The sequence below is a fragment of the Periophthalmus magnuspinnatus genome, chromosome 17 (genome assembly GCF_009829125.3).
Source record: "Periophthalmus magnuspinnatus isolate fPerMag1 chromosome 17, fPerMag1.2.pri, whole genome shotgun sequence".
Taxonomy (NCBI): domain Eukaryota; kingdom Metazoa; phylum Chordata; class Actinopteri; order Gobiiformes; family Gobiidae; genus Periophthalmus; species Periophthalmus magnuspinnatus.
Genome location: NC_047142.1, coordinates 6,633,381 through 6,657,197, shown reverse-complemented (window position 1 = coordinate 6,657,197; position 23,817 = coordinate 6,633,381). Strand labels below are relative to the sequence as shown.

Genomic DNA, 23,817 nt, shown 5'->3' with positions numbered 1-23,817 from the left:
CAAACACCATACAAATGTTAAGGAATTGTCACAGTCTCGTCACAGTTGTGAATAATGATATATAAATTATACATTTACATTACAACTGATTGCCACGCTGCAGTTAACTTGGTTTTAGGATAATGTAACGTGATGGGTTGGGCTTATTCGCTGTCCCCATACATTTGACAAGCCGCACATGGCTCTTCCACATCTTTTCGTCCTTCCCATCCTAAAAAGTTTGGTTTGACGCAGTAACGTAGAGGCTGTCAGTGAGTTGAAGGGGAGGTAAACAAGATGGCGACAACCTGAGTAGCAGAGCAAAGCGAAGATTCAACATTAGTTAGCATTCTCAGCATCATCAAAACATCTTTCATGGTGACTGACATCAAAGCGAAAACCATCAAAAGGTATACATATATATCACTGGACTTAAGTTAGCTTTAGCTTCCGATTATTCGTGGGACTTAACTGCTAGCCATGCACAGCCCGGTTAGCATATCCTAGCTTGGTACAATTGGACGGTGTCTTCTAGTTATATGTGTGCATTCTCAGATGTTTCGTGTTATTATAATTCTGGGGAAATCATCTTTACCTGCAAAACACTTGACCTTTATGTAGCGCTTCAGCCGGTGAAATGGGCTGCTAAGGCTAAAGGCAAAGGTATAACGTCAAACCCAAAGTTAATTAGCTTCTGCTTATCACCAAGGCTAACGCCACAAATGCGACAGCAAAACTTTATAGTTCTAAATCTGGTCACTTTAACAGAACAAGCATTGGTTAGCTTTGGTAAAGCACCGTGTTTACGTTTTGATTTGTGATACAACTATGAAGAGAACAATCATGCTGACACAGCACTGGGTTAGTTTATGTTACCAAAGGCTTCACGATAATAAATCCTTATTTAAACTGTACACAGTAACCTACTGCATTAATGGACTGTTTTGTCAACAAAAACTTGCATAATGATGAAATCTTGAATTGATTTTTATGTTGTCAGGTACACGCCAAGAATGAAGCATTATGGCCCAGGTGGTCAGTGACCCATAGGAGCTGACCAGATCCCTGTATTTTTGTTTGGATCCAGGATAATACAACACACTGATGAATCCTAAAGAAAGGTTTATGATGGAGCATAAGCTCTCCAAAGAATGCTGCATGCGATTAAAGCAATGCTTTTTGTTTTTATCAACATCTGACCAGTATTAGTTAACTACAATTGGAATTACATTATATACAGGCTAAATTTATCTGATCCCATCCAATACAAGGATTCTTCTCAAGCTTAAAACTTCATGCCCACATTTGCTTCAGTTTCAAAGATTTTGCTTTTGCAAGCCATATTTTGGTTAAACGCTCCATAAAGCTGAAAGTGTACTGGGTATTTTTTTACACAGAAACTGAATCAAGGATAATTCACCATGAGCACTGGTGAGCTTCATCACCTTGACTATCTCAATGAAAATGAGCTGATGGATACTTTTATTCACCGTATTGACTCAACTGAGGTGATCTACCAGCCACGCCGGAAGAGAGCTAAGCTAATAGGAAAGTACCTTATGGGGGATCTACTGGGTGAAGGATCATATGGTAAAGTCAAAGAGATGTTGGACTCAGAGACACTCTGTCGTAGAGCTGTTAAGATACTGAAGAAGAAGAAGCTGAGGAGAATCCCTAATGGAGAAGCCAATGTCAAAAAGTGAGTACAGAATATTTCATTTGTACAATTTGCTGTTTATTTCCCTGAGATTAATATATCTTTGCAGTTATGTTGTTGCAGTTATGTCTAATTACCAGTAACACTTATAAAACAGTTTTGTGTCTAGCTGCTGAAAGCCAAGTATGCTTTTGTTAACTAGAATAAAAAAAGAAACAAAAGAAAATCTCTTCAGCAGTACAATGTTTTCCAGTCGCTAAATGCAAATTCCTACTCCCATAGTGTTATGTTCTTAAGCAATACCGGTCAGTCTGGGCTCGCCGACCTCACCAGAAAAATCATATATTTTTTATATATTACATAATATTATTATATGATTTATATTTTTTCTCATATTTATCAATCACAAATTTCAATATTTTTTTCTGTTCTAATAAAACTAATAACTTCATTATTAAATTCCTGAACGTAATCTTCAGGCTTTTTTAATCAATACATTTAACACTACAAAAAATGTATTCAAAGTCTGAACTCTGCTCCAGACCACTTGCTTTTGCTGACATAGGACTAGCTGTGAACCTTTTGATTTAAAAAAAAAGAGTTGATCACTGACAATTAGAAATTAATGAATTGCATTAAAATTTGGTTAATTGCACAGCCCTAGTCTCAATACTTGTCCATGTATGAATGTGACGTATGATTGAGTGATAGCTGGTGGTCAGGGTAGCTATTGGCGCGGATTGGCAGCCACACCACCACAGTGTGGAGTGACTGAATAATGCAAGAAGCTAAAGTGACTGATCGTCTGGAAAAGCACAAACACTTCACAATTATTATTATTAAGCAGGCTTCATAATCAGATCTAAATTCAGTCACAATTCAAGTCACTTGCCAAATGTATAGATATAAGAGAGTTACATTGTAAACACTATCCATAACTAGTACCATAATGATATTGTTCTTGTGTGCACAGCCATTTCTCTTTTTTTACTTTTCCATTTTCAACTATTCATCAATATCAAAAGCCTTTCTGAATTTGCAGGGAAATTCAACTGCTAAGAAGACTACAACACAAGAATGTGATTCAGTTAGTAGATGTTCTTTACAATGAAGAGAAGCAAAAAATATATCCTTGTCAAGTTTGTTGTTAGTTTACATCATTGGTTGTTTAGTTTGTTATATATGTACATATATTGATTGACTGCTCACTTCCCTTAACTTGGCGTACGTATATGGTGATGGAGTACTGCGTTTGTGGGATGCAGGAAATGCTGGACAGTGTCCCAGAGAAAAGGTTTCCAGTATTTCAAGCTCACGGGTGAGTGTCTTCTCGTTCTCCCTCACCCCACTCTTCTCTCAGTCCTTTGGCTATATTTAGTCCAACACACTCTGCAGCCTCAACCTCAGACCCAAATTTAGGTTCAAGACACCATGGCCTTTACTGTTAGCAGCATGTGTGAAAACTTGTGGATTGCATAGTTACAACCCATTCATATTATTTAACAACCTTTACACCTTGCAGGTACTTCTGCCAACTCATAGATGGCCTTGAGTATTTGCACAGCCAGGGAATAGTCCACAAAGACATTAAACCGGGGAATCTGCTGCTGACCACTGATGGAACATTAAAGATCTCTGACCTTGGTGTAGCAGAGGTAATTGTTCACTATTTAAAATTATAAAGTGTTTTATTGATGACAACAGTTGGATTTCTTATACATTTTATGTAGGCTCTTCATCCATTCGCTGATGATGACACATGTCGTACCAGCCAGGGCTCTCCGGCTTTCCAACCTCCAGAAATTGCAAACGGGCTGGATACCTTTTCAGGCTTTAAAGTGGACATTTGGTCTGCAGGAGTAACACTGTTAGTATTTTTATTGTTTTATTAAAGAAATAAATCAAATAAAAAGAAAAGAGAGAAGTGAATGATTGTTACAAATGCTTCTGTGTTTCATGCAGATACAACATTACAACAAGTCTTTATCCATTTGAGGGGGACAATATCTATAAGCTATTTGAAAACATCGGAAAGGGAGATTACTCTATTCCTGAGGAGTGTGGACCTCTGCTGTCAGACCTGCTGCAAGGTTTGTATTCCACAACTGAAAAATTTAATAATTTTACTTTGTAGCATCCAGTAGGTGGCATAATAGAGTAGGAGTTTACTAACTGTAGTGCCAGTTTGGTTTCCAGCAGCAAAAGAATAGACACCAACCATGCTGTCAGTGTGAAGCATTTCATTTTATTCTTGTCTCAACAAATTAAACTTATTCAAACCCATTTTAAAGATTATAAAAATAATGTAACATATGTAACTGTTCTAGCAGTGATTTACAGTTGCACAAAAACATGTATTTTATTAAAGCATTAGCGAATAAATGACATAATTTTTGGGTTTCTAACTGGTTTATCAGGAATGCTGGAGTATGATCCTGCCAAGAGGTTTTCTATACAGAACATAAGACAACACAAGTGAGTGATTATATCTTAATATATTAAATCAAAGTTCTTTTAAAAAAAATTTGCCATTATGTAATGTATTTTTCTTTTATTACCTGGATACACTTTACCTTTTAAATGTGATTTAGCTGGGTGCGTAAGAAACACCCTCCGTCAGAGCGCCCGGTGCCAATCCCGGCCAATGCTGAGAGCAGAGACCCTTGGCGCAGTATGACCGTGGTGCCCTATCTGGAGGATCTGCATGGCTACACGGAGGAAGAGGATGACGAACTCTACGATGGAGAGGATGAGATCATATACACTCAGGACTTCACAGTGCCAGGTGAATTATGCTATTGGCAAGAAATAGTAGTCAGCAAGAGTACACTAGAAGATTTAAAATACGGAAACCTTTATTTGACCCATGTTTGGAACAGTATAATAAAAGAATAAGCAAAATCTAAAATATAGGTTACTAAGACAGTGGTTATGTATTGAACAATATTTTGGCAACAGTAAAGTGTGTACAGTGTGGTGCATTAGTTGCATTAGTTACTTTGAAATACAGTATTGAATAAGATTACTGCAGTTGGATATAATGGATGTACAGAACCAGCAGTGTTCATTGTACAATTTGGGCCTTTCTAAAGTATTTGAGTGTGAATGGTTATTCCATTCTGCAAATCTTATTTCAAGACATTTAACCAAGTCTTTTTGCTACAGTTTGTAGCTAGCATCTTTTTAATTGCCTGTATGTTGGTACGTTTTATACTATGGCAGATGTTACAAACTCAAACACTGTTATGTCTATTGTTTTTAGGACAAGTGTCTGATGAAGATCTAGCAACTGCAGACAACAGTCCTGCTATGGCTAAGCCAGTTTGTGCAAATGGAACAGAGGGGGTGTCTCTCAACAACAAAGCCAAAGCTGAACGGCGATCATCGTCCTCATCAAACCCTTCACGAAAAGGAGTTTCCACAGCCAGCAAGATTCGCAAGCTCTCCACCTGCAAACAACAGTGACCCCCCCTCCTTTGGTGTGTGTTTTAAGCTGGGCTTACACTGTGTGATATTCAGGCTGAATTTGAGGCATTTTTGGTCAGCTCAAGTTGGGTCAAATTTTGTCCGCTTGCAGTGTGAGTGTTTAAAAAACACTATTTGCTTTGGGATAGCATTTCAGTGTATACAAAGCTGTCTATTGATGAACTATTACTAAAAACTTAAAATATCTTGATTTTTTCCATACTATTACTATTTACCATAGTATCAGACACTCACCCAAGAACACACCACAGCCTGAAGAAGGCAACACCTGTCGGTGTCTTTTCAATATGTCTTGCCCTCATGAAATAAAGGCTTTTACATATTTTTCTAACCAAGTGAGTGCTTTAATATTTTTCTTTCTTTAAATGAACTATACCATTTCTCACAAGCACCATTTATTATGTAGATTCCACCTTTCTTGATTATTTTTGAAAAAGAATAGTAGCCGGATTAAAACCTGGAAATGCAAAGACTGTCAGAGAAAAGGGTTGTTGTTGATATTCATTTCGTGGCGATGACTCAAAACCACTCAAACCTTCTTTTCTGATCATCATATGTATCTATTCAAAAAAGGACCTGATCTATTCTCCGTTCATCTTTTAAATATTTCCAAATATTACACAAAGTGAGAATGACATAGTTCTCCCTTGGTTAGAACATAATTGTTTTACATTTTCCTGTGTAAACTCATTATGAAATTTATATTAAAATTAGCTTTTCCCACAGGTCTTGTTTGTCGTTGACTGGTCCAAGTTTGGAGATGAATCTGCTGAGACTGGTGGCCTTTTAGAAACTGGACTACTAGTGTGCAGAGTTTGGCATTTGAGTAATGAAGGAACGCCAAATTAAATTCATCCAAGATTCCCTGGCTGTCAAGATGGTGCTCCTTTTCTCCTTCAGCTCCAGAAATACTCATCTCCTCAGCCTCTTCCCATCTTCATCCTCTTCAAAGTGTTGTACTGGACTCAAAAGGTTCATCTCTGTTCACTTTGGCCCACTAGTGTTTTATTTTACTACATTTGTTTTCACAGAACCCTAATGACAGTTTTAAAACGCATTGTGATGTTATAACAATTAAAGAAAAATCGTATCATATTCTGTATTTAAATCTTTGAAAACATTTATAATGGTCCTTTTAACTCCCACCAACACAAACCTGCATGCTGTACTGAGAAACAAGGAAGCAGACTGAAAGACTGAAGCTTTGAAATCCACTGCTGGCCTGTTAGATTTTTAATTTCCAGTTGGGTATTTTCTTTTTCAAAAATATTTTTTAATTATTATTTATATGAATGTCCTGAACAGGTCTTGTTGAATGATCCTATTCATTTAAGTTGAGTCTATTTTTGTTATGCAATACAATTCAGTTGTTTATGTACTGCTGTTTGGTCATTCTTGGTGTTCAACATTTTAGTACTGCTCTTCTTAAGAGGGTTTTATAACAGCAGTTTTGTTGTCAGCTTAGGGAATAAATAGAGCTCAAGTAGCTCGACTGCAGGCACTGTGGAGTGGCATCCCAGTCACAGTTGCCAGTTTTCCACGGAAGGCTCTTTGTTGTGCCGATCACATCTAAAGCACTCTCCTCTTATGCAGCCTGGTCCATCATCAGTCTTGGCTGGTAATAGATCAGTGAGCAGGTGAGTCACCGCTCTGAGGGAGGAGGGAGCAGCGCCTCCTACGTCAGCAAGGACCAGTGTGAGATTCTCCACTTGAAAAGAATGACATATTTCTGCATCACAGCTATGTGAGATCTCGCACACAATTGATCCATTACTATGGAAATAAATGTGTTGTTTGAAACAACTTCTTCAGATATGACAACTAAAAATAATGTAATTTATTATAGGTTTTTGTGTTCTCGTTCTAGAATTTCATTGTTTCATAATTTCAGATGGAGGACTATGGGAAATTGAAAGAAATATCCAGTCTTATGAGCCACAGATGTTGTGCTTATTATTTGGGATTGGCTCCACAAACTATATTTTAAAGTCATTTCAATTGAAAACAGTTACATATTTTGGGTTGAATAATGGCACCACTCTGAAGCCATTGTACAAATAGAATTTCACGTTTGTTTATTTGTGCTGACAGAAAAGATGTTAAACTTTGCATCAGTTTTTTGTTTCATGTGGATGGGCACAGTATTTACAGAGATATTAACCGTAAACCAGATTAATAAATCTGCAATTTGAGTTAAACAGCTAATCTTGTTAATGTAGCTTTTGTTAGTAGATGGATGTTGATATTTGCTAATGAAAGATCATATCACACACAGCAATTCTTATCCCTATTCATTTCCCAAACCTTACTCTCCTATTTTAACATACAGCCAAGTTCTTAATGAAAATAACTGGAACAAACTGACCCAATAAGTGATGTGATTTTGCAACAGTCATATAAAAAAACTAATGATTTTTTATCTATTTTAAGCAATTTGTTTTTGACTGGACATGAACTATTTGGAACGTTTATTTTTAAATAAGTTGCCACAGTGTGTTTATAACCTTTTTCAGAGTCACATTGTTTTGCTTCACACTCTACTTGTCAACACAGGATTTTGGTTCCAGTTTCATTCCCCCTCCCTAATAAATAATAAATTGACATGAACATGAATGCTCCTGGATAATAACTCTTAAATTATGCAGGGACAGATGGCTAGCAAGTAATGAAAATTATGAAAATAGACCAAATATGAGTATAAAAATATTAATGTAACTTTTCCGCTCACTGGCCTTGTTTGCATACACACCAAAATCTGATTATAATCTGATTTCTGAGCCTTTGAGATTACATACATATGATATGAGTATTCAGAGGGACTGTGATCAGAAAGAAATCAGATGATTTTACTGTTTACATTATAATAGTCTCACTCCAAAAATCTGATATTAATCTGATATTGAGCATGAAACTGCAGCTGTCAAATCATGTATCTCCGCACATTTAATTTAAATTATCTTGCTCCCTGACCAGACACATACTCTTACCCTGATGGTCATAAAAAGGACACTTATAATGGTTTCATGGGTTCAATGGGTGTTTGAAACACTACCTCACTACTTTTGTTTCTTCCCCTCAAAGTGCCTTTTTTAAAGTTACAGAACATTATTTACATAGTCCTACACAGTGGCATACATACAGTAGTAGCATGCTGAAAAATCACAGAAAAATTAAGTTAAAATGCTTTCACTCAAAATAAGTATGTATTCAATTACAGTATTAATGAATGATGAAGAAAGCCACATTAAAGGCCTTTACCTGTCACATCACAAGGTTTGCAACATAAGGGATATTGTATGATAAGCACGTTGTTTTGGTATTCTGTAAACATAACCACACACATTTCTATGATCGTCTGGTTATAATATGTTGAATTATGATGTATCACTTGGGTTTAAAGTCTGGGGAGGCCCTTTGAGATGTTGTTACCATACCCTTGGTTTCCCCCTGGTTCTCTTTGTCTCCGCTTCTCAAACCTCCATAGAGTCTCTCCTCCACCGACTTCACCAGTTTGTCTGCCAGGTTGCTCTCTGATAGAATAATTTGACTGCTATTGTTGTTTTTGTTGTCAACTCTTGGATTGATGTGACTTGTTTGTTCAGTGGCCATATTTGTGTTGGTTGTGCTTCCAGTGCTTTTAGAAATGCAGTCGGCATCCCCCTCACACCTCATCTCATCTTCCACAGATGTCTCTACTTCTTTTGCATCTTCAGCTACAACTGGCCCTTTTTCCTCATTGCCTTGTTTTGCTTCCTCCTCACTGGCTGCAACCTCACTGGCTTCTTCATCTGCAGCACTTGCTATTCGAGAAAGTGTACTGTGATACCTCGTGTCAAGCAGATACCCTGCACTGTCGCCTCGCCTGAGTGGAGTGAATCTCTGCCTTTCCAAAGATGGAGAGTACCTTCCCCCAGCACTTGAACCTGGATCGCTGTATTGCTTGTGTCTCTGCCACTGTTTCCTCAGGTGAACTCGTGAGCGCCGCCTCGTGCGCAGTGGAGAGTCTGGCTGGTCAAATCGGGGATCATGGCGAAGGAACTCAGTGAAAAGAGCATCTGTCTTCTCGTCAATGCTGTAGTCACGGCGACGAAGGCGAGGTTTATGGGGACTTGGAGGCTGTGGTTTCGTCACACTAGGCATGAGATGGGATGTAGGATCGTGAAGCTGGGGAGGAGTTTGTTTTATACATGGCTGTTGTAAAGTGATCAGCTGACTGGTGCTGTTATGAAGCTTGTCATTGCTGTCTATGAGATCATCTTCTAGCTCTTCCTGAAGCAGCCTGGTCTCCAGGCTCTCACACACTGAACCCTTCCGTCCAGAGTTAGTGAAGAACAATCTCCTTTCTGATGCTGTCTTCCCTCGGGATGCGCCAGATGTCCCAAACAGACGCATGTCCTCAGGGGCCCTTGAGGGCGCTTCAATGGAGGCATAGCCACTGTCCATCTGTAACAGCTTCCTGTTTCCTGACTCACCCTCTCCCACAGCACCATTGCCTGTATCATCATTTCCACTAGCACCTCTGAGACCTCGATCCCCCACTTCCCCCTCACTTTCGCCCTCAGGTTCATCATCCAAGTCCTGGGACAGGCAAGTGTTCAGACCAGAGCGAGCTCCAGCCCCTCCGTAAGATGAGACACTGTCCGCATCACTGCGGATGGACTCTCGATCTGTGCTGCTCTGGTCTGAAGAGGCGTATTGCTCCAAAGAGGCCCGTAAGCTCCATATATCTCTGTAAAGGGAAGGGTGAGCCTCAGTGCTCTCCTGACGGGTGAAGGATAGAGATGAACCAGAGTTTGTCCGTTGTCTTGCTATGGCTCCCAACACCACGTCGTCACCATCCACCATCTCGGTCTCAACATGGTTTTGCTTTTCTTGTTGGTTTGTCTCTTTTGGTAGACTTTCTTGAACAAACAAGTCATCATCCTCAATAGAGCCATGCCTGGCACCAGCAGGGTTAATGCTGATCACTTTCTGTAATTTGGTTTCTTCTTTTGCCAGAGAATCATGGAGAGGTCTTTCTCTGCTATTGTTGTTTTCAACCTCCATCATGGCCTCCAACTTTAGCCTGAACAGGTAGGGACATATCAGTGTGTTTATCATACCTTATAGATTATGAAAGTTGGTTAAAGGCGACATACCTGAAGAAGACAGGCGGAGCAGGTGCTGTGGTTGGATGGGACAGACACTCTGCAGACAAAGACTGGAGTCCACTGCTGTCAATGGGAGACTGTGGAATAGATTCAATTGTGTTGTCTCTGAGAGAAGAATCCTCCTCAGTGTGATCTGTTGTTTCACTTGCAGCTCTTTGTCGCTGAAAGGGTCGTCTTTTGGGAGATCCTAATTTAAAAACAAACATGAATAACTAGTGACAATAATTAAATTAGCTTTTATATAAAACAGTGTGGCAGACCTTTATCATCCAGGCTTGCTGCCCGATGGCTTGAGTCAAACTTCCACCTTCTAAAATATGGCCCCACACCTTCCAAACTGGCATGACGTCGCAGTTTGGAGAAAAACCTCAGAACTGACGTCTGCCCTAAGACTTGATTTGAGTCACAGTCCAAGCCCATTTTACATTTTGCCTCAGCCCTGTTTCCAAATGTGTCCATCTATGAGAATGAAAACAAAGGAGTGTGAATGTCTAGGCACCTTGCTATTTGTTATTCAAAAACATATGTGCAGTGTACCAGTGTCCCAATATACAGTAATATGCAGATCTGGCTTTTTCTTAGAGCTAAGAAAAAGCCACATCTACATATTGGAATGATTGCGTTAGTCTATTTATAGCCAATGGCTGATAGTGTCAAGTCAATGCAATCTGGAGACTGAGGTTGTGCAACTGATTTTTACTTACTGTTTGTGAGCGTGTGTGGGGTGGTCTTCTAACTAAGGAAGACTGTTTGCTCTGGTCCATTATGACAGAGTGATGAGGGTCCCCCGGCAGGCCTCCAACCCAGTCCAGAGGATCCCCAAGGACTCTTCTCTCACTTAACTAAAGAGTCAAATCAAGAACATGAGAGATCTGTTTTAAGTGAATGGAGATTCATTTCTCAGATAAGTGTGGACCTGATAGATGCTGAGGGGCACTTTGGATGCCGCGGTCTCATTAATGTTCACAGTGCTGCTTTCAGTTGAGTCACACTCCATAATGGTCAGTATCTTCAGATCACACGGGGCGGGAGGCAAGTGCAGATGAGTTAGACGGGCTTTTTTCAAGTGATGGAAGTCTCCTTCTGTGAGCGTATATCTGTAGAACAACATAACTCATGAGCAGCTTCAACTAATGATAAAATAATTACACTATTTTTGTTGTAATCTCACCTTCGTCCTTTGTCCTGAGCTGTCTTTTCCTGTTCATAAAGTGCAGATTCATTAAAGGAGACTCTACGGCCAATGATGCCTGTGGAGACAAATCGCTCAGAGTCCCCATCGTGACAGCTTGAAGATGAAAGAGCATCTGATTCATCCAAACGAATAGTGATTTCTTTTTGCACAAGAGACAAGGACAAGTGAAGACATAGTCCTAAAGAATTAGTGTCCACAGCAGAGTGCATTAGATGGACATAAAAGTGCACATTTTTCACCTTGGGTGGGCTGAGAATCTTCTGCATAAGTGGTATTTGTCTTTTCAGGGTCATCACTCGCTCTGTTAAATAGATATGAGTTACATTTGTTTATGTTCTCTGGAAATGCATTGTCACATCACACAATACACATAAAAAATGCACTGCCACATCACACAACATTCATATGTATGACTCAAGATTTTCAGATATACAGAGATCAGGGTGCACCCACCGGGAGTAGCGGCGCCCTCCCAGGCAGCAGCGGTGACAGAAGAGCAGCAGCAGCGACAGCAGCACCAGGGTTCCTCCCGCAAACACACTCAGCACAACTAGCAGCAGCACATAGCTGTCCACCTGGCCCACTGACACTGGCACATCCTGGCAACAGCAAAAGACAGTTAGAGCTACACTGAAGAGCACAAAACTCAACAATGATCAAAGAGGCCTAATATACAACTTTATATAGTGCTTTTGTACATCACTTTGCATGTCGCAGCTTTCCAAGATGTTCAGTTTGATTAATGCTAATAGCTAACTGAGAGGGAATGCTCGAAATGTCAGAAAGACCTTTAATTCGATTTCCCAACTCTCTTGATTGAAAGGGAAATGTGCCTCTTCAAGATAAAAAAAAGACTTAGGAATAGGGAGGAGGATGCAGATGCACATGAGCAATCCTCACCAGACTTTCCCAGCTCTTTTCCAATCACCACTCTTCACTGGAGAGTGGAAATAATTGGAAGAAGCTACTCCTGCTGGTAGAATATGTATCATTTAGTGTTGTATAATGAATGATTATGTGGAAGCTTGTGAAGAGCATTAAGTGAAACCAGAGTAATTCAATAAGGAGTTCTGCAACCTTTTGGGGACAAGAGGAGCAAGGTCACAGATTTAAATATTAGTGAATGGATTATGTGATTAAGATGATGGGGAACAGGTGACACAATGTGTTCTCATGAAAAAAATCACACTTTTTAAAGTAATTTGATAGAGTGATTAGATATCTGTGAATGTGGACGAAACCTGTAAAAGTAAAAACGTAAAATATGTCCATTTATGTCAATTGATTTATTCTAGAAAAATGTCTAGACAGCGCTTGGTATTTATTGTGACTGAAATGTTTTGATTAAAGCATGTGTTGTTATTTATGCCAGAGTAAATAAAAATATATATGATCCATTTTCTAGTCCAATTTATGCTCCCCTCAGGTATGAGTGCGGTACATTCTTGACATTTGGCTTGAAACGGGGCAGTTATATTTATATATAGTTATATTTCTCAAATAAAAGGAGAGCCCTCAGTATAACAGAGATACACACACAATGACATGCACATGTAGTTTGACAGAGACTACAACAAATCTGATAATGATAGAAGTTCAGCTGAATAACATGAACAACAACACCATGTTGCAAAAACTATGGATGGCTATGGGCTCTAGTTTGGCCATTTGCTCCCACGTCCGGCTCTTTTAAAATCCTCTTGTGACGCATGAAAAATCTTACTACAACATGCACCTGGGTGAATTACTGTGATACTTTTATACAGCTTTGATTCATTCAGTAAGGTTAGGGTATAAGTATAACGTGGCAGTGGTAAGTAGTTTACTGTGATGTTTTCTGTAGCAATATGTTTACACTTTATGTGTGGGCGTGTTGTGCTCACAGTGGAGTTCTCACTCAGACTTGTCAGAGCAGGTGAATCATTGCTCATGGTCCACGTCAATGTGAGGAAACCCTGCATCAGAAGAGAACATTGGACAACACATTTAAATACAGCCCTTTTGAGGGGCAAAAAGCAGAATTATATCTGACCATTTAAAAGCAGAAAAAAATACATTAGATGAGAGCAGACAGCACTTTTTTCTTCCTCATAACATGAACACACAAACTCCATCCAATAGTATTATAAGGTTAGTTGGTAATTAACCTTTAGGCTACATGGCACTACAAAGCCTATATTGAAAAAGGAATCAGGCCTACGTCTGCTGTTTTTTTCTGTCACCCTAGTCAAAAAATTCAATTGGATTACAATAGGATAACTTTTATTTGATTTTGGAACAAACCCTATAGTATTTTAGTCTTAGGATTTTGAGAGATATCCTGCAGTGTGCATGGGCCATCATGAGAATTGATGCACTAGCTCCCACATGTGAGAGCACTTCATGTCTTTCTTTTTGCTTATTGTTTGAGAAATATGATGAATGAGTCTTAGGTTTGTGACAGAAGACAACAGTAAACTATAGGCCTAATTAGCCAATGTCCTATTGAGAGAGAGATTATTTTGGTTATGTTTTAAATACAGAACACATAGAGTAACAGAGATAACACTGACCCTTTGTCTTAAGGAATTAATCCCGTGAGTGAGTGTGCGTGGTTTGACCATTGGTTATTTCTATGTAATCCTAATGCGTAACGCGGTGTTGGCATAATGCCTACACAAGGACATGAAGAGATACTGCTTCCTAAGCGTGTGACTGGATGTTGCTGGTCCAGATGCGCGTGTCTTACGGTCTGTGTAGCGCGATGTAGAGGCTGCTTCTCCTCTTTGCTGTGCGCACAGCTCAGAGCACCGACGCGCGGCAGCTGGCGGCGCTTCGCGGCAGAAGCATCTTCCCTCTCCTCCAGAAAGTCACAGATAACGCAAGGCTGTCCTGCATCGCTTGATGTTCTGAACCTGCGGGGCTATAAATCAGAGTCAGTCCTGCGTCTCGCGCCGTTTTTTTCCCCCGCTCCGTACGCGCCATTTCGCAGACGTTAATGCATAGTCAGCTGTGTCAGCTGTGTCAGCTTTCTCACATCTTACATAATAAAATAGTATCACTTTGAATAAAGGCAGAAGGACCTACCTGGATAGGCTTTGTGTGAAACAACTGATGGAAAAATCAGGGTTATTGTCCTGTGATAGACTCCATTTCACGCGGCACATAGATACCCTGCATACTTTAATTTGTGCTCCAAATAAAGACTCGAGTTATGAATGAACCCACACGCGTTAGACACTCCCACATCCCATCGCCTTGTTCCCGCCGCGTCACGTGACCCGCATCGCACGCACTGTGTGAATATGATGGCGGTGATGATGATGTGTGGGGGACAGCCCTTTTTCATTCACATCTTCATGAATGGGACTTTCTGTAATCTGATTGGTTGATTGGAACATGTTACAGAGGCAGCAGTGGTCGCGTTTGTATAGGGATCTTCATCTGTGTTACCATGGAAGCTGCTGCGGGTCTCTAAAAAGCGCTGAAACATCTGTGCAATGCTTGATATCACCAAAGGGTGTCAGTGTTGCACTGAAATAATCTGAATATTTTGTCGTTCTATGCTGATACGTGAAAGATTATTCATTCCTAAAATAATTTTTCACCATGCACATGGAGTGAATATCAAACTATTCTATCAAATATCAAATAGACCTAAACTATTTAGGTGCAGTGTCATGACGACCTAAGCTAAATGTAGGCCTACATGTTGATTGAAACATATAACGTAGGGAATACCTTAGGATATAGCATGTGGAAATGTAACTTTATGGGTGTTCAAGAAAAACTCGATCCTGTGCCGCCTATCTGTGTGCAGATATAAGATTGCATGCATTCACTTTCAGTATTTTATTTTGTAAACCTTTTTGATTTCATGATTTACAAATTTATGTGAGGAATTTGGATATGTAACATTCCAGAGAGTGAGGTGTATCCAGGGCACAGAGTACAGTACCGGAGGGGCGCTATGGCTGACGTCACAAGTGCGTCTGTGAACGCACTGGAGAGTAGAAGGACATCCTCTGGACGTGTGGTCGACAGCAACCTGTACAGAATGTAAAACGGCATCCCTCTTTATATCAGTGCTGAATGGCCAGGCAATTGTCAAGAGTGGGTGTAGAAGTTATGCATAATGGCTATCCAAAAGGTGGATGAAAATGGAAACGGAGGAATGTCGTTGTACAGAAGAAAATTATTTACTAGCGGGTGAATGGTCGAAATGGCAGACACAACATGCGGGATGAGCAGGCCTATGCATGAGGGAGTGAGGCTGAAGAAAAAAGGGAGAGAATAGAGGAGTGACGCAATCTCTGAAGCAAAGCTGTGGTGGGTGTTTCTATTTTTAGTTGGAGTGAGTAGACACATATTAGCAGCATTTCTATGTCCTCCAAGCCATTGCTGTGGCTGGTACAGAGCACAGACTGTACAAACTAATAAACTAATGGGAATAGCCTATTTGTGCATTTAGCTATACCAAAACTAGAACGAAATGTCCAATAGATCGTTGCAGTTTTGTTATAATTTGCCAAATAGGCATCTTGTGAGTATTAACTGTGGAGAGAATGTATATAAAGATAAGCAAGCTCCCACTGCAGGCAAAGGGATTCCTTCAAAATAGAAATGCAAACTGTTTAATCTGGATGCTTAAAGTTAGTTCTAACACAGTTTATTCCGCGGATGTGATTGAAACATATAGGTCCTCTGAGCAGTTTAACACAGACACACAGTTAGGGCTAGGGCCAGAAATACATTTCATACTTACTGATGTGTGCTAACAATATAATTAACTTTGCATCAACCGCTGACAATAAGTTAAGAAGAAAAAACAATCGTCCTCGTCTGGTCACCTCGGTGCAAACCCCCATCATCTCCACACAGCAGGAGTGATCCCGCGTCCACAAGGGGGCTCCAACCAACCTTTCCTCTTGGAGAACTGAACCAACCGCCTCAGCCTCAGGAAGATGCAGCCTGCAAAAAAAAAAAAAAAAAGAACAAGAAAAAAACGCGCCGAGCAGTTCAGACTAGCTTAAGTAGCAATGCAACAAACAGAAAGAACTATTTAGCCAAGTTTTTATTAAATTATTTGACTTGCAATATGGATTTTTGACGACTTTTTATTTTTGCTCATGGGTTTGATCGGTGTAAGAAAAAAAAATCCTTTCTTACACCAGTAGATTGCTCCAAACAGAACAGATGGACTCTAACCCTCCCCCACAGGGGACCATTGTTCTCCTGTAACCCGAGTTAAGACGAAGATGAGATTCTTTTACTTTTTTACTTTTACTCACAGTCCACCTTGTCATAGAATAAAACATTGTCATTTTGCTTTGTCGATAGTCGTCGCGTTTTCAGATGTTTGTAAACGCAATCTGTGTAAAATGTCAATTTTAGGACGAGCTAAATTAGAAAGGCGTAAAGCATTTGGTACATCTGCTGCCCGCTTATTTATCGTATCAGAAAGATAGTGAATCAGCTCGACAACAACCTTATTTATGGAGTAAGGATAAAAATGTAGGTCCAGTATCAAGTAACAGCAGACTATATGCTGCAATGGTGCACGTATTGTATTGCAGTTCTTCCTAATCAGTGGGTGGCGCTGTGGGCTCATTGCCGGAAGACACAAAGAAGAGCGCGGGTTTAAAAGCTGCAGCGACTCGTGCGCTCGGCCCAGTTCCGCTCTGCCTCTTTCGTGCGCGGCTCAGTTCAGCCACAGCAAAGGTACACAGCTTTTCTTTACGTGTTTTGCATTTTATCGATATCGCTTTAACGTATTAGTTTATACAACAGTTCTTTTTTTAAAATTCCGTTGAGGATTGTTATTTTGTAGAAATGTTTATTAGGTATAAAAAAAAAAAAAAAAAACACTTTTAGCACTAACATTGCACACGTTAATGATTTGGGTTAGGTGATTCTGCAGAATAATTGTGTTCTAAACGTTTGTCCCCCGTTTGTGTCTTTGACCGAGTTGACCGGCGTTCCCGACTAAGAAAGGGATGCTCGAAGTAAAATGGCGCTGAGATAAAAAGCTAACAAGTTAGCCACATGCTACAACGCGTGGAGGGTCGAGGCCTCGACTCGATGAGACCCTTAAAATTCTCCAGTTCAGTTGTTTTTACACACACAATACAAAACTATATGTAGATGTGTGATGCATGTCATTTACCCCGTTACACAATTTCGGTCGTTACGGGCTGTAGACCTACTGACCTACTTTTTGTGGCGCACCTTCTTGGTCTGGCCATGTTGAATCCAGTAACGTCTAGTGGGGTAGCGCACTCTATTAATTGGCTTGTTTGAAATGTATAAATTTATATATTTTTTTAGTTCAAGATGTCTGACGAAGGAAAACTTTTCATCGGAGGCCTGAGTTTCGACACAAACGAGGACACTCTGGCTGCGGCCTTCGGGAAATACGGAACCATCGAGAAAGGTACGGCCTCCATTTTGGGTTGCGTCTGCGTGGGCGTTGGATTGTTGAACTGGCATAGTATTGACATGATTTTTCTTTTAAAGTCGACGTTATCAGAGACAGAGAAACTGGACGGTCCCGTGGTTTCGGCTTTGTAAAATACGACAATGCTGAAGATGCAAAAGATGCGCTGGACGCTATGAATGGAAAGGTAAATGCAAGACGATCTATATTTGACAATGTTCGTTGCCACTAACGTTTATGTTGCCATGTTTAATACTGTACATTTCTGCCTTGCGTAGACCCTTGATGGCCGAGCTATCCGTGTAGATGAAGCTGGAAAGGGCAGCAGATCCAGGGGTGGAAGTTCCTACAACTCTGGACCCCGTGGTGGAGGACGCTACAACAGTGGCTCACGTGGAAGAGGTCGTGGTTTCTCGAGAGGTAGCAGTTGAACTGCATGTAACGTGTTGTTAAATTCCCTTGGCTCATGTATGATCCTTTCCAGGTGGTGGATATGGTGACAGAAGCTATAGCGACAGAAGCTATGGAGACAGGGGCTTCGGTGGTGGTGGTGGTGAAAGGAGCTTTGGCAGTGGATACAGGAGCGGTGGAGGCGGTGGCTACTCCTCTGGAGGCAGCTACAGGGACAATAGGTATGAATGTTTTTATCATCATTTGCATCTTATCCACTGGAATACTTATCCCTTTTTTTTCTCCTTTTACCCAATGGTTAGGGGGCAGGGAGGTTATGGAGAGCGCTCTGGATCATACCGGGATGGATATGACAGCTATAGTAAGTATTATAAACAAACTAGCAAAGTGCTCTTGTGTTGAGGCTGTAAATCTTAACTAGATAACAAAACGTCCCTGCTTTTACCCACTATGAGTGGTGGTCATTTTTAGCCTGCAGTAGGATTGTTAGTTGCCCAGAAACTTGACCGCCTCAACTGGAGTAGAAATTCATAGGGCCTTTTAAATGTGGTCAAAATGTTGTCCAATTGCTCCCTGATGGATAAAGCTGGAAAACTCCTGGAAGCAGTTTTATGTTGCCTTGATATTGCTCACTACAAAGTGAGGGAGGGTTTTTGACTATGGGTACAGTGGATTGTTGTAAACTAGTATGGATATTCAGTGTCTTTACTTGTGCCCACTTCTTATCCTCAGCTGCAAACGACTAAACATCTCCCTGATTCAAGATCATCACTTGGCTGGCTGTATTGCAAAGATACGCTCCTCAAGAAAAAAATGTCTACATGTTATTGCTGACCTTAGTTTGTAGTTCTGTTATTGTTAAAGCATCTTAACACTGAAGCCATATACTGGTCATTCCAGAACAAACCATGTTTTAATGACTTGCGTGGCCAAATGAACCATGTTAATGACCTACATGGCCATTTGTCCAGTGTTTTTGATTAGGCACCATTCCTCCTAAAGCACCACTTATCATAATATGGCTAAATCTGACAACTATCAGTTATGAGGTTCCTTGGACTCCACCTATTTAATGCCCACTTTTGTTGCTGTTGACTATTTCAGCAGGTTAAGCATGAGTCTTATTTTTTGGGGGGAATCTAACGTCCGTCCTGTTTTTAAACCATTCGAGAAAGCATTAACACCTAAAATGGACTTTAGGGTTTTTATGCCAGATTTTTTTTTTTTTTCTGAGAACCTAGGCAGTTGAGACTCCCATATGTTCAATTTTCCCAAAAAAGTGAATTCCTTTCAGACTGGTGAACTACTCATCCGAAGTGGCCGGCTGTCATGAAGTTGCAAATTGCACCATGCCACAGTTTGCCCAAGGTATCTCCTGTGCTCTGCTCAACGTTTGAATTTTTAAATGTGCTGTCAATGGATGAATCTTGTTTAAAGTGATCGAAAAAAAAAATGTAACTTCGTTTCCTCAAAGTAGTCTCAATCGGGAACAGTTTTGTACTTTATGTTCTTTGTATTATCTATTTTGTCAGTTTGGCTTCATGGAGCCTATTAAACAGACTGTGGAAAATTACCCATTCTCTGGCTTTCGATGCTACTACCCTGGGCTTTACTTTGCTCTGTCCTTCTTGAAATGTTAACTTATGTTAAGGTCAATTTTATATATCCAATTAAGTGATTCTCAAAGTAAATTGTACAGTTGCTCTAGATTACTTTGACCATTGCTATACTGGAAATGCGATTGTATGGTCATGTTAATGCTTCATTACATCCAAGAATTCTACGTCAAAATCCCACAAGTCCTTGGAGTGAACTGTTGCGCCTACCAACTTGTGCTGCTCAGAGATGAAAGCTGCTCTTGCCTATATCAAAAGTGGATAGTAGGCCAATGCTCGTGAGGTAATTCTACTTTTGCTTTGCTCACATCCTTCAAAGTTCCCATTTTTTTTCCCATGAAGTAATTTGCTTTTTAGCCCTCAGTTAGGGTTACTGAAACCATGCCATGGCCTCAAAGATCTGTCCTTAAGGAGCGTTCTGGGCTGTTTCACCAACTAAAAATCACCAAAAACATTGCCTTCTGTCATGGATAGTCACTGTTCACTGCATTAGTGTTTAGTTTCCTTGGGCCCTGAAGAAATGCCTAGTTTATTTACAATTTGTCCTATAAGGGTAAAGACTGCATGCATTTTGTGAAATATGTAATCACAAAGCTGTTTCTCCCTTCAAGGGTGAGCTGTTGAACTGCTGCTTTATTGGATTTCCCAACTTGGCCTGTGAGCCCATTCAGTGGAATCAGCAAGGTTTGGTAGCAGGTAATTGACTTCCTCTTTAAAATGTCAAATTTACTTGCAATTAGTGTGGCATTTTAAAACATTTTTCTTTCCCAGGGTTCTGTACAACAGCCTGACAATGATCTGATGGTGGTTCAGTACACAAACTACATCCAGGAAGCACAGAATGGCGTGATTGTGCAGTTTTAAGTTTGTATTTTTTTAAATGTCAAACTGAAATCTACTTTTATTAAATCTGTACTTATGCTTTTGATCCCATCTTTGGAAGAGGCAACTAGTCTGGGCCATCTCCTCTAGGGTACATAAAAGATAAAGCATGAATGGGGTAAAACGCCTGATTTCCTGAGCAAGTCTGCTGTAGGCTTATGTACATGGGACTAGACTTAGTATACCCTTCTCAGGCAGTCTTTGTTACAAAGTTTTTTATTTAATGCTGCACAGTAGATGACAGTACTTTGAGCAAATTTGGAGGAGTCATGACACTGAATCGAGGCGCTTCAACAGGTTACATTCAGCTAAAAGGCCTATGTTCACAGGATGCAGAGGGCATTCAATGTGTAGCTTGTGGTTTTGCAGTTCAAGGCTACACCAGAGTTTAGAAAATGCACTGAAAAGCCAGTTTACAAAGTTTAAACACTGCAGTGTTATTAGGATTGTAATTCTCTAAACAAACGGCTGCTTATTCCCATTTCTCAAATGGAGGATTGGGGCAGTGCAACTGAATCATTAACCATTGAAGACGCTATGTGATATCTCCAAGAAAACTGTTTACTAGTCCCAATTGTGCATTAACTCAAAGTCCAGAGTGTCTATAAAACTACAAATACAAGTTAACAGTTAATAAAACAATGTCAAGATTTAGGTACAGAAAATGTATACTTTAATATTTGACATTTACAACATGAACAGGAAAGTTGCACTGGGTCTGTGAGGAGTCCTTGAGGTACTACACATACCACGAGAAGCCAAAACGGTTGTGCAAAAGCTCTTCTCTAGGTCGCAGGTTGAACAATTCATCTGGCAGAGGGGTGACCCAGCGGTCTGTGTGGAACACACTTTCGCCAACCTAAGACAATGTTCTTGTTAAATATATGTATTTGCACAGTTAGCAAAATGACATTAAGATAATTTTGCAATACCTTCCAACCTGGAACATCCTTCATGAGAATAGCTTCTTCCTCAAGGTTCTCCCGTAGCTTCTGTAAAGTCCTAGTAAAAACAAAACAGTAATTAATAGCCTTGTATTGGGAGTACATTAAAGATTAGCACATATTGCATGGTATTTTACCTGCGGTCATGTTCCGCTTGTAGAAGAGGCATTAAAGCAATTCGTGCTTCCAATTCCTCTATCTGCAAACGTCTGCAAAAACAACCACTCATTACCTTTATTAACGCGTTTCATGTAACTTTAACTGGGGTGATAAACTACATACCTTCTTTCCCTGTTCCACTTAAAAAGCCTCCAGTAGCCAAATATCATAATGCCAATCCCAATACCAAACATGCTATATCCTGTAAAAAAAAAAAAAAAAAAAAAATTATATGTATGTATAAGCCCAATTACAAAATGAATGCTCCTTCAGCTAAAGGGCACCTGATCTGACAGACAACAAAAACAAACGATTATTTCTCAGTGATTGTATGGAGTTTGGATGACGACTGCACCTTAAAAACAAGCAAAAGTAGGACTAGTGGAGAAAATACTGATAAATAGGAATCTATATAAATAATGCTATGCTAATATTAGCATTGCTGTTTAGCTTGTTATGTACCAATTGCCGTGGAGTTAGCAAGTTTAACGTGGGTTTTGGTCCATACTTGCAATGTCATGAATTTGTAGGGTATGTACCTGAAAGTCCACGTTTGGGTAAATTTCTCTTGTAGTCAAAGGGAGCATATCCTCCCGGTGGAGGCATGTCCTGCTTCACCTTGGACCCCGCCATCATCCTCTGGTCCGGTCTGCTGCACCAAACAGACCGTCTTCCTCGTGCACAAAGAAAAACCTACTAGCGCCCCTAGCGCCTGCGCCTCGACACTGCATCTTCTTCTTCTTCTTTTAGTGTTTTATGGCGGTTGGCACGCAACTGAAAATGGTGCATTCCCGCCACCCGGTATGGAGTGTGGGCCGGGACGACCCCAATAGTCTTTCTATACCCTCTTTATCAGTTTGGTGGAGATAAGATACTTTGTTACTGCTTTGAGTACACAGTCTTGTTTAAATCCTTGCAAAATGTATTTTAATTCGCAACGAATACTATTCTGATGAAGTCTATCTTTTAAATTCTACGTTGCAACTGATACTTTGGACAATATATGATTACATGATTCAACAGTCTCCTGACAGCTACAATAATCACACTCCCCCGTTTCATGCTTTCCTATAATTTTAAGTGTACTATTTAGTCTTGTGTGACCCAGCCTCAGTCTTGCCAACACATCCTCCTCCTTCTTCCAACCCCATCCCGCTGTTTTATCCTCGACTCTTCCCTGCAGATTGTAATAAAACCGGCCCTTAGGGCATGAATCCCATTTACTCTGCCATTGTTTTCTTACCCTATCTTTAATAATTGTCTTAATTTCTGATTTACTATATTTTACTGGGAAATCTACCTCCTCCTTTACAGCTCCTCCTTTTGCCCACTTATCTGCCAGCTCATTCCCTTCCACCCCTATATGTGCTGGAACCCACATGAAAATTACATATTTCTTTTTTCTGATTATTCTTTCCAGTATTTACCCTACTTCCCAAATTATGTCTTGCCTCGTCTCTGACTTGAATGTTTTAACACTTGTCACTGCACTGCTTGAGTCTGAAGCGATCACATTCTGCTTTGGCCCATTCTCCTCCACCCAAATCAATGCCAAGAGTATTGCCAGCAACTCTCCTGTATAAACAGCCACATTGTCACTTGTCCTCTTTTTAACTGCAACACCTATATCTGGAATAACATATGATATACCCACCTTCCCATTCGCAAGCCTTGAAGCATCAGTATACATTATTAAATGTTCAGAGTACTTTTCACAGATATACTCATCTAAATCTACTACAGGTTCCTTCAGCAACCACCGAGGCACCCCGGCAATCGGGACTGTAGGACTTAATTCCAAATGGGCTATTCCTGCCCCTTGCGCCATACCCTCTGCCACCCACCCAAAGACACTGCATCTAGACCATGGATCTATTAAAATAACATTCTAGACTAAATCTATTCTATGGCAAAGTACAATGT

The 23,817-nt window shown here is 40.2% G+C and overlaps 4 protein-coding genes across 5 annotated transcripts; 2 read left to right on the top strand and 2 right to left on the bottom strand.

The window, feature by feature from the left end:
* The first annotated feature begins 160 nt into the window (after positions 1-160).
* Positions 161-7,728, top strand: stk11 (serine/threonine kinase 11). The gene is made up of 11 exons (XM_033982111.2): positions 161-389; positions 980-1,678; positions 2,679-2,762; positions 2,865-2,954; positions 3,159-3,291; positions 3,367-3,503; positions 3,599-3,726; positions 4,054-4,111; positions 4,228-4,421; positions 4,899-5,115; positions 5,849-7,728. The coding sequence occupies exons 2-10, from the start codon at positions 1,401-1,403 to the stop codon at positions 5,099-5,101; spliced, it is 1,305 nt and encodes a 434-aa protein (XP_033838002.1). The 5' UTR covers positions 161-389; positions 980-1,400; the 3' UTR covers positions 5,102-5,115; positions 5,849-7,728.
* A 601-nt stretch (positions 7,729-8,329) lies between these two features.
* On the bottom strand, positions 8,330-14,358 carry LOC117385531 (voltage-dependent calcium channel beta subunit-associated regulatory protein). The gene is made up of 10 exons (XM_033982820.2): positions 14,196-14,358; positions 13,351-13,422; positions 11,921-12,066; positions 11,707-11,768; positions 11,444-11,606; positions 11,189-11,369; positions 10,977-11,114; positions 10,533-10,731; positions 10,261-10,459; positions 8,330-10,187 (listed from the first exon to the last, which is right to left on the bottom strand). Exons 2-10 carry the CDS (start codon positions 13,396-13,398, stop codon positions 8,507-8,509), a joined length of 2,817 nt encoding a protein of 938 aa, XP_033838711.1. The 5' UTR covers positions 13,399-13,422; positions 14,196-14,358; the 3' UTR covers positions 8,330-8,506.
* Positions 14,359-17,064: 2,706 nt separating this feature from the next.
* cirbpa (cold inducible RNA binding protein a) lies at positions 17,065-19,866 on the top strand. 2 transcript variants are annotated; one of them, XM_033982127.2, is made up of 7 exons: positions 17,065-17,167; positions 17,774-17,879; positions 17,963-18,069; positions 18,161-18,302; positions 18,367-18,514; positions 18,596-18,654; positions 19,026-19,866. In XM_033982127.2, exons 2-7 carry the CDS (start codon positions 17,780-17,782, stop codon positions 19,037-19,039), a joined length of 570 nt encoding a protein of 189 aa, XP_033838018.1. In that variant the 5' UTR covers positions 17,065-17,167; positions 17,774-17,779; the 3' UTR covers positions 19,040-19,866. The 2 variants fall into 2 exon arrangements, with proteins under 2 accessions (XP_033838018.1, XP_033838020.1); XM_033982129.2 differs by having other exon boundaries at positions 17,120-17,167; positions 18,161-18,284.
* Positions 19,867-20,996: 1,130 nt separating this feature from the next.
* Positions 20,997-22,587, bottom strand: ndufa13 (NADH:ubiquinone oxidoreductase subunit A13). Its single transcript, XM_033982131.2, has 5 exons — positions 22,434-22,587; positions 22,018-22,096; positions 21,873-21,944; positions 21,724-21,793; positions 20,997-21,650 (listed from the first exon to the last, which is right to left on the bottom strand). The coding sequence occupies exons 1-5, from the start codon at positions 22,528-22,530 to the stop codon at positions 21,531-21,533; spliced, it is 438 nt and encodes a 145-aa protein (XP_033838022.1). The 5' UTR covers positions 22,531-22,587; the 3' UTR covers positions 20,997-21,530.
* Between the last annotated feature and the right edge of the window lie 1,230 nt (positions 22,588-23,817).